Source organism: Cervus canadensis, chromosome 30, assembly GCF_019320065.1.
Source record: "Cervus canadensis isolate Bull #8, Minnesota chromosome 30, ASM1932006v1, whole genome shotgun sequence".
Taxonomy (NCBI): Eukaryota; Metazoa; Chordata; class Mammalia; order Artiodactyla; family Cervidae; genus Cervus; species Cervus canadensis.
In genome coordinates, this window is record NC_057415.1 from 21,715,150 (window position 1) to 21,725,621 (window position 10,472).

The following is a 10,472-nucleotide window of genomic DNA, read 5'->3' on the forward strand; positions in this document are numbered from 1 at the left end:
CCTGCGCGAGGTACCCGGCGTGGTGAGTACTTGGAGAAGCTGTATCCTCGCGCGTGTAGTTTGGAGTTGACATGAGACTTTCTCCGCAAAGATAGCGGACAAAACGCGGGATGTGGTTAGACAGGCCCGCACGAGGGGTAGGTGCACGGGGTGGCGGGCACCTGGAGAAGGGTCTGTGGGGAGTTGGGGGCCTTAAGGAAACCGCACACCTTGTGGATCTACAAAGGGAGCAAGTCAACAACATCTGGCATCTTACATTTCCAGGAACCTAGAGCAGTTAACGAAAAAGAATTTCAAAACTGCTCAGTTCGACAAAGGGCTGCTGACCACTAGGAAATGTGCTGGGAGAGGAAGAGATGGAAAAGCAGGGTGGAAGTAAGCAATCCTAGGGCAGTGGTGTTAGGTAGAATGGGAAATGGAGGGCAGTGCCTGGGAGACGGAGTGAGGGAGGGGGAGCGCAGATCCTAGAACTCTTGCTTACTTGGTGTAAAATGGGAGCTGTTTGACCAGTAGAGGTTAATAAGATTGAACATCCTAAACTGGAGGCTAATTGTAGGTTTCCTCTGTTGAGTGACTACCAGGTATTTCAAGCAGTAAATGGAGGCAATTCCAGCTCATCTCCTGGTGTTCTGTGCGCCTCCCACAGGTCAATTAAACACATCTAAACCTCCAGAGTGGAATGAGGCTTGGGATCTCACAGTAAGCAGTGCTGGAGATTTGAGCAGTATGCAGTATGCTGGTTTGTGCTAAATACAATCAAGTTTACTTAACAATTCTGACGTCTTTCTGTTGGCCTAACCCTGAACCTATAGCCAATGGACCCATGGGGATAGGGGTAAGTTCTAGGCTCTTGCCGATCACCACACCGCCCTCAATATTTATTGTGCTTATTATGTGAAAGCATTACCTTTTTCAAAGAGAGGAGCATACAGAGGACCAGCATACTGAGGGGTCTTATGCTTATTGGCAGATTAGCTAAAAGGTTTCTTCAGCATTAGCAATGATGATAAAAAGCCTGTGTTTGCATTAACTATTTCCTTAGCAGTTAAAGCAATTTGACACAAAATGCACACCATGTTAGAAGTTTTAAAAATGCTGTGATAGTTTATACAAAACTGTATCCCCCTTTGGCACATGGAGAACAGAAATAGGGTTAAGTGGTTTCTCCCAAGGCAGTACTTACATAATACTCTGGGTTACTTCACTTATTTAAGTTGGGTTTCTTTTTTGTTCAGTTGGAGATTCTAGATAATTCTCTAGGAACTAAACAGAACTATAAAATCTACCTTGGCTCTATTAAACTTATCCCTGGTTCCTAGTATCTTCGTAAGTGAATTTAAATTGTACCCTGAATCACACCAAGCTGATAGGTTTAAACCCACTTAACATTTTATTTCTTTGAAGTGATTTTATTTCCTCAGGACTATAAAACTGAAATCATCCAACATCCTCAACAGTCACAAGTTAACCTTAAGAAAACAAACCTCACTAACTTCAGAGTAATAAATGCAACATACAAACTTTATTTAACAAAAGTAACAGATAAAGTCAAACAGGCACTTATATTAAAAGAAAAACTGACTAGAAGAAATTTTTATCTTAAAACACCTTACAGTAACCTACTTGCAGTTGCATTTAACTGAGCTCTGTTGCTGTGAAGAATACAGCTCATGCACAGGTATGGATGAACAATTTGTACATTTTTCAAGTATTCACTGAATACTACCTTATATACACATATACATTAAATTTGAGAAAGATTTAATTGATGATCCCCAGATAAGCTTCATTTTTGTTGATCTTTTGGAAGAGGCCGTCTAAAGAGAAGGATGTGTGGTTCTGTGGAAACAAAATGTTTTATGTTATTTTAATATGGTTAATTTTCATTCAACAAAAAATTAAGAGATTCGCAATTGAACCAAAATAAAATAAATCCACAGTCAACTGATGTTACTTACTAAGGTATCTGAAATTTTGCTTTTAAGTCACTATCAATAATAAACATAATAAATAATCAACATAACAATGAGAATATCCCCCCAGTTAATTTTACACACTCTGGAGAAAAAGTAAAGAAGTTGTTTGAGGAGAAGGGTTTCTATCTTTAGAATCTCAATTCCAATGAAAAGTAAAGAAAAAGGTTATCTGTTGTGGGGAAAAGACAGTTAACACCTCATTTAAAAAACAGGTCCCAGGGGCCCTCCTGGTAGATTCTGTTTCAGAAGGTGGAGGACTGAGTAGGAACCTACAGGTAAGGTCCTCAGTTGCTTTGTATTATCTGGAGAAAGACCTTTTTAATATAATTACATGCTCTGATCCCAAGATAGTTACAAGTTTGAGTTTTTGCTGCCAATGCTTTTCTTTTAAAGTATAAATCAAGATAGCTTTAGCTTTACCTAATTTATATCATTAAGGTATGACTCAGTTGGAAAAGATCTGCTTGCAGTGCAGGAGATCTGGGTTCAATTCCTGACCTGGGTCAGGAGGATTCCCTGGAGAAGGAAATGGCAACCCACTCCAGTATTCTTGCCTGGGAAATCCCATGAACAGAGGAGCCTGGCACTCTACAGTTCACGGGATTGCAAAGAATCAGACATGACTGAGTGACTAAACTACCACACCTAACTCAGCTTCTGTGCCTTCAAATTTTGTTCAAAGCAATATAAATCCTTTAAGTTAGATTTATTGATAACCCCAAAACACCACAGAGTTTCTTAGTCTAGTTTACTAGTAGTTTACCAATAATCTAGAGAACTGTTCAAATCACTTCAAATTGTATCGGTTTCTATACACAGAACTTCCAGACACACAATCTTAAGTTAGTTTTCAAATAGACACCATAATTCTAAATATATTTATGGCAAAATACTTCAAGATACTACTAGCAATGACACACATTTTAAAATAAAACAGAATAACCTGGTTTTTTTTTTTTCTTTTTACTTCATAGGTTATTTTTGCAGATAGAAGAATGCATTATTTTCACTATGGTAAACTTTTGTTTACTACAAAATTAGAACCCGCTCTAGGAAGGAAAAGTCATTCAAAAATAGTCAAGCTTATCACTTAACTTAGGGACATCATTGAAACATCAGTATTACACACACGTTCTCAACAACCACTATTTTCAGTCAATTAATGCTTCTCTAAATAGCAAAACTTACCTGGTTCATGAATCATGTAATGAACCCAGCCTAGACTCTGTTGGACACCAAGTCTCCTCCACTCCTCTTCAGACATCAGATGGGTTTTGGGTACTTGTTTGGAAAGTTCTCTGGGTAACATGACATGTCTGTTTAAAAAAAAATATACCCAAATATCAGTACTATATGTGAATATGGCTTTCCCACAATTATGGTCACTTTACACATGCATCTTTAGGACACTTAAAAAAGCAACCCTGTTAGTTATCACTGGCATCAATTTTAAGAACTACTTAAGTAGTTCTACCACCTTTAATTCTGATTTTTGATGGCCTGTGTTCAAATTAGAGATTAGAATATGTAGTCCGAAAGTAGAAAGCATTTTATTTACGATTAACATTTTTCCCTAATAGAGACTGCTTGCTCATCTTCAGAAATAGAACCTCAAAAACTTAAGTGGGACATATGGTTATCCAAAACACCCCAGCCTCTCCTGCAGCTATCTCTGGTCACATGACTAAATCGACCAATAGGATAAAAGCAGAAAATATGCAACTTAGGGAAAGCATCCTGAAAAGAATCCCAGTTTCTGTTTTTCTCCTTCCTGTTGGTTATGAAGCAGATTGATGTGATACGGGAGCAAGAGAAGTCATCTAAGACCACAGCTGCTGCTGCTAAGTCGCTTCAGTTGTGTAGACTCTGCCACGCCATAGACAGCAGCCCACCAGGCTCCCCCATCCCTGGGATTTTCCAGGCAAGAGTACTGGAGTGGGTTGCCATTTCCTTCTCCACTAAGACTACAGAAGTGATTATAAATTGAGAATGGTCCCTGATTGTAAGAGCTGCAAATAACCTGTTACCTGATTTCTGTCTTCTACCTAATTGTTGATTAGTCTCAAGAGAAATGTACAGTGCTTTTGTATTCATGTATACCCTACAAAATTAAGCAATATTTTATGTTTAAATGGAAGTCACATCCCTACCTTCTCCATAAACCATGGAAACAGGCTAGCCATCATCAAGGTTTGATTACAAGGGAAAACTTTATAAGTAGCTTCAATCTCAGATGGAGAGTCTACATGACTTTTTTTTCCCCCCCTGCATGGGTGTAACTCTATATTGGGCTTCCCTGCTGGCTCAGAAGGTAAAGAATCTACATGCAATGTGGAAGACCCAGGTTTGATCTTTGGGTCAGGAAGATCCCCTCCAGAAGGGAATGGCAACCACTCCAGTATTCTTGCCTGGAGAACCCCATGGACAGAGGAGCCTGGTGGCCTACAGTCCATGGGGTCAAAAAGAGTTGGACACGGACTGAACGACTAACACTTTCAAAACTATATATATTTCTAACTACATATAAGGAGAATTATTCCCCAAAGTTAACATTTCAGTACCAAGTGCTTTTCAAGGAGGGTGAAGAGGTAAAGAAGGCATTAACAGTACAAACAACAAAGGAGCTACTAAGATAACACTGCAGGATACAATTAAATTTCCCTTCTCTGGAGATTACTGCCCTGTTTCATAAAAGTTAAGTGGCTTGGTCAAGAAACAACAGCTCTAATTAATACTGGATTAGATATTAATCCAGATTTTAGTAAGATTGTGGTTATATTCTGTCCATTACTGCATATCCCCAGCCGAATTCTTGGTCAGCATCACATAATTGAACATTATTATCAACACATTACAGGATTAGAACTGTGTAGTATGTAAAGATAAGACAATTGACTTCAAAGAGACTTTTCCAATGCAATTAGGTATTACTAATCTGCAAGGCTGCCCAGAGAAATCATCAATTTTTCTCCAGAGAATACAGATTTACACGACATTTAGGGGGAGGGGATAAAAGGAGACCCACCCACTGTTACTGAATGTAAGCTTTCTAACTCAAATAGCTTTCTTGGAAATCTAAAAGGATTGCAGACAGAAAAGCTCACTGGGCCCGCCTACACGTCAGGAGTTTCCCAGGATGCAGCGTCCTAGTCACCACCCAGGAGGACAGGGCGGAGCTGGTGTTTGAAGCCACACCCTAGTTAAGTTTCCGGCAAGCGTTAAGGCTAATAAGTGTTACAAGAGTTCCTTCCCTCTCTCAATCCAATTTGCTAATCTAACACATTTAGGAACTACTCTCTAGTCCCATCTCATAATGATGCAGAAGCCAAAAAAATGCCTCAAAGCAAAAAATTATTTGGCCGATATAAACTATCAGAAAAAAAATGCCCCAACTCCGTTCGAGTTCTCAATTTAGTCTCAAAAGGAAGCCCCTTCAATTATTAACCCAAGAGGGTTACCACGCACCAGCACCCGCTCAAAGTCGCCATACCCACTACACATTCAAATCCCAAGCAAGCTCGTTTTGGGGGGATTCCCCCACAAAGTAATTTTTAGTGCCATTAACTTCAAAAGAGAAGTGTGTCTCTGGCGACGTTACCTGACCAAAATCACCACCCCCTCGCCCGCTGTGACTGGGGGTGGGTGTGGGGGGCGTTTGCCTGAATGCCAGGTAGGCCGAAGCTTTTAGGAACAGCTGCGCTTTTGTACAGGCTTCGGACCCTCCGCGTCAGGCTTCGGCCACGCCGGGGCCGTTTAGGCCCTCGGCCCCTTCCTTTTAAGGCGGCAACTCTGCACCAGAAGCGGCCCCTTCTGCGCTCCAGCTTCGTACCCATCACAGACGGGAACAAAGAGCGGAAGCGGGCCGCGGCGGCCCGCCAGACGAGGAGAGGCGCGCGCGCTCCCACCCCGGCGGCCCGATCCCAACACAACAGCGATTCCCGGCTGGCCCCTGACCTGACCTCCGGACCCCGTCCCCAACCCCAGCCCGAGGCGCTTCGACCCCGACTCTGGGTCCTAGATTCTCTCCCCTGGCCGGAGTTCCAGCTCAGGCTCGCCCGGGGCCGCGGCAGAGGTAGGCTGTCAGGCCTGCTCACCGGTATTCGTAGTGTTCATCGAAGTACTTGTCCGAGTAGTAGATCTGCTTATGGGCCATCCTGCTGGTTGGCGGTGGGCAGCAGCCGACTAGAGCGACGCGGCGCGAAGACAGGGCGCAGGTGAGCGCACGTCTGCGTCAGGTGAAGGCAACGACTCAACTGAGACCAACCGACAGTAAGCCGAACGAGCCAGGTTTGAATCCGACAGTCCGCCGCTGATTGGGTAACGGTGTCGACCAATCACCTTCCGCGCATCCTGCGGGAAGGCTGCAACCGGCTCCCAGCCTATCGTCACCGCCTTTCTGCGGCGTTCGCACAAGATCAGCCAATCAGAGGCCTGTTGCGAGGTCGCCCCAGGAAAGAAGTGATGATTGGCGTGGCGTGTGGGCGGGGAGCTCCCTAACGAGAAGGGCGTGGCCAGGGAAGGGCGGAACCGGGACGTTAAGGGCCATAGAGCGCGTGCGCAGGAGTTTAGAAGGTTCCAGGTCCGCTGAGCCGTTTGGACTGCGAACCTGCGGGAGGGGTACGGTATCGCGAGGTTTGGCGAGGCCCGGGAGTGGGAGGGTGTTGCCTGTAGAACTGTCGTCAGTTTGTCGGCTCACCGTCCGCCGCAGGTGCTGCGTGTCTGAAGTACGTGGGAGGTGAGGAAGGCCGGCAGCCCTAGACTGAGGGAAATCCTGGCCTGGGAAGTCTTACCCGGGGCGCGCCCAGCCTTTTTGTGGAGTAGGTATCCGGAAAGCCAAAGTTGTGCCAGGACTTGAGGAAGACGTCAGAATACCCCACCGCGGCGAGGCTGCATGGAGCATCCCGGAACCTCGCCACAGAGTGCTGCGGGGGTGGTGGTGCTAGGCCGTTGCCCAGAGACCTCTGTTAGGAGAAAATTGTCTTCCCGCGCCGTTCGCACATTCTGACAACTCTATAGATAGGCGTGTGTGCGTGCGTATGGGAAAATAAAAATGACTAAAATAATGATGTTTGGTAGAGGACAACGGTATTAATAGTGATTTGTAAAAATTCCTTTGGCTTGTTAGCCTTGAATCCTAATTTAAAATTAAGGTACTTGTAGGGGGTTCCCTGGTGGTCCAGTGGTTAGGCCTGTGCGCTTTCAATGTCGTGGACCCTAGCTAGATCCCTGGTAGGGAACTAAGATCTCGCAAGCCCCGTGGCCAAGAAGAAAGTGTTTTTCACTTTTTCCACAATGAGCGTGTGGGGTTTTTTGTTTTTTGTGGTTTTTTTTGTAGTGCAGCACGATATCGGTAAGAGCTTCACTGTCCTGCCACTGCCTCCCTGCCACAGGATGGTCACTTTGTCCTTTGACTCTCAGCCTAAGGATTCCCTGTTCTGAAAGTCGTTTTCATCACCTATTCGGAGGAAATCCCCACCTTCCCCATTCCTCTCCGTCCTTGCCCAGCAGTTGCAAGCTCGGTCGTGTACTGTGCCCCCACCTGCGCTATAACATATCCTCCAATAAACCAGCGTAGTAGGCATGTATGTTTTGTTCACCACTTTGTACCCAGCATGTAACGGTTCCTTGTGCTCCACTCCCTAATTCTGAAGTAACAATTACTTTTCAAGTAATGTATGCCTAAATAATTAGACATAATAATGTGCCGTAATAGTGAAGGTGAGAAGAGGTTTCCCTGGCGATCCAATGATTAAGATTCTGAGCTGCTGCTATAGGGGATAGGAGTTGGATCCCTGGTGGGGGAGTTAAGATCCTACCCATGCCAAACATCAACCCCGCCCCCCCCAAAAAAGATGTAAATAAACCGTTATGAGAGTTGGTTAAGGAAATCCCAAGGCAGAACTTAGGAAAGAAAATCTTACAAAGAGATATGTAAGAGCCTGCTGTGAAAACTCTCAGAAAAGCAGAATAGTAATAAAATCAGCTTCCATAGACTAGTTGCTCACCTTCAGCTGTTAACATTTGGCCCATCTTGTTTCATCTCTTTCCCTTTTCCCTATAATATCTTTAAAGAGAGCCCAAATGTCATTTCAGTCTGAAATAATACATTCTTGTATATATCTGTACACGGTATAGACTCTCGAGGAAAATTTTAAAAATATTTTAGCACCATGTCATTTCTACACTTGTGATTCCTCTTTTGTCTCTAATAGTTGTTTTCTACTTGGTATATCTTTCCTTCATCTGCTTCCCCCTGCCTGTCTTCCTGTACTGGCTCAAGAAGTCAGAGAAAGACTGAAGAGTCCTATGTCAATTAATCTAGAGCAGTGATTGAAAGTCCAGCTGTATGATAACAGCTGCATAAGGGCGAACAGGAAAAAGCATTGAACCATATACTTTGAGAGGGTGAGCTGTATGTATGGTACATGAATATTTCAGCTCAAATGTAAGTTTTCAAGAAAAAAAAAAACAAACGCTGGACGTATATGACTTTACAGAAAAGTTTTACCAAGCTTCCAAGTTTTACCAAGAGTTTATTTCATAGAATAAACTTCCACTCTATAAGAATTTATTAGGCAATGGCCAGTTGAATCCTATTGTGTTTCTTAAAAGGATGATTTTACTATCTCCAAATGTAAAAATAGTTTAATATTAGAAAATCTGTTAATCAAACTCACCACATTGACTGTGTAAAGGAGAAAAAATGATCCTCCCAATGGATGCAGGAAAAAACATTTGCTAAAATTCAATGCTCCTATAACCTGCAGTGCAGCAGGAGCCTCAGGTTCAATTCCTGTGTGGAGAACCCCTGAAGAAGGAAATGACAATCCTTTCCAGTATTCTTGCGTGGAAAATCCCATTGACAGTCCAAGGGGTCGCAAAAGAGTCGGACAGGAGTTAAAGACTCAACAACAATGGATGCAGAAAAAAAAATTGCTCAAATTAACTACTCCTATAATACAAACTCTTAGTAAACCTACCACTCACTGGTGATACCACTCTTAGCAATTAGAAGTAAGAGGAAGCTTTGTTAACCTTGTAAAGCTACCTATAAAAAACATAATTCTTATGAGAAAACATTGGGTGCATTCTCTTTAAAATGTTCTATCTCCAACTAGATTGAACAGTGTTTGAAAATCAGCACAGTTAAGAGAGGTTTAAGACAAATTAATTGGTAAGAGAGAAACAAAAATTGTTTGCAACTGATGTAATCATCTGTATGTGTAAGATTAATATCCAAGGTCTATTGGCATTCCTGTACACCAGAAACAGCATCTAGAAAACCTATTTAAATGTAATTTATCAGCATCAAATGTCATCCACCTAGGAATAAGCCTAACAAAGGATATGCAAAATTATGAAACTTTGAGAAACATAAATGAAGTCTTGAATAAATGGGCAAATATACTGTGTTCATGCTTAGGAAGGCTCAGTATGGTTAAGATATAAATTATCTCCAAATTGATTGTAGAGTTAGTCTAATTCCAATGAAAGTACCACTTTCAAAGGACTTACTTGACTCCAAAACAATATGAATAAGGAAATGGCTAAGAATAGCAAAGACACGTAATGGACTCTTAGCAGATCATGATTTATTAAGAGCCTATAGTAATCCACTATGAACAAAGCTAGTGGAGGTGATGGGATTCCAGCTGAGCTATTTCACATCCTAAAAGATGATGCTGTTAAAGTACTGTACTCATTTTGCCAGCAGAGTTGAAAAACTCAGCAGTGGCCACAGGACTGGAAAAGGTCAGTTTTCATTCCAATCCCAAAGAAAGGCAATGCCAAAGAATGTTCAAACTACCACACAATTGCACTCATCTCAAATGCTAGCAAAGTAATGGACAAAATTCTGCAGCCAGGCTTCAACGTACGTGAACCAAGAACTTCCAGATGTTCAAGCTGGATTTAGAAAAGCCAGAGGAACCAGATCAATTTGTCAACATCCTCTGTATCATCGAAAAAGCGAGAGAATACCAGAAAAACATGTGCTTTATTGACTATGCCAAAGCCTTTGACTGGTGTGGATCACAATAAACTGTGGAAAATTCTTCAAGAGATGGGAATACCAGACCACCTGACCTGCCTCCTGAGAAATCTGTATGCAGCTCAAGAAGCAACAGTTAGAACTGGACATGGACTGGTTCCAAATAAGAAAAGGAGTATGTCAAGACTGTATATTGTCACCCTGCTTATTTAACATATATGCAGAGTACATCATGAGAAATGCTGGGCTGGATGAAGCACAAGCTGGAATCAAGATTGCCAGGAGAAATATCAATAACCTCAGATCTGCAGATGACACCACCCTTATGGCAGAAAGTGAGAAAGAGCTAAAGAGCCTCTTGATGAAAGTGAAAGAGGAGACTAACAAAGTTGGCTTAAAACTCAATATTCAGAAAACTAAGATCATGGTATCTGGTCCCATCACTTTATGGCAAGTAGATGGGGAAACAATGGAAACAGTGACAAACTTTATTTTGGGAGGGGCTC

At 42.6% G+C, this 10,472-nt stretch overlaps 1 protein-coding gene and 1 long non-coding RNA gene across 2 annotated transcripts; one reads left to right on the top strand and one right to left on the bottom strand.

Moving 5' to 3' along the window:
- Positions 1-4: 4 nt before the first annotated feature.
- Positions 5-770, top strand: LOC122432022. The gene is made up of 3 exons (XR_006266695.1): positions 5-137; positions 265-375; positions 647-770. It is a non-coding gene; the product is annotated as an uncharacterized LOC122432022 (long non-coding RNA).
- A 730-nt stretch (positions 771-1,500) lies between these two features.
- CKS2 (CDC28 protein kinase regulatory subunit 2) lies at positions 1,501-6,268 on the bottom strand. Its single transcript, XM_043453737.1, has 3 exons — positions 6,071-6,268; positions 3,165-3,292; positions 1,501-1,839 (listed from the first exon to the last, which is right to left on the bottom strand). The coding sequence occupies exons 1-3, from the start codon at positions 6,127-6,129 to the stop codon at positions 1,787-1,789; spliced, it is 240 nt and encodes a 79-aa protein (XP_043309672.1). The 5' UTR covers positions 6,130-6,268; the 3' UTR covers positions 1,501-1,786.
- Between the last annotated feature and the right edge of the window lie 4,204 nt (positions 6,269-10,472).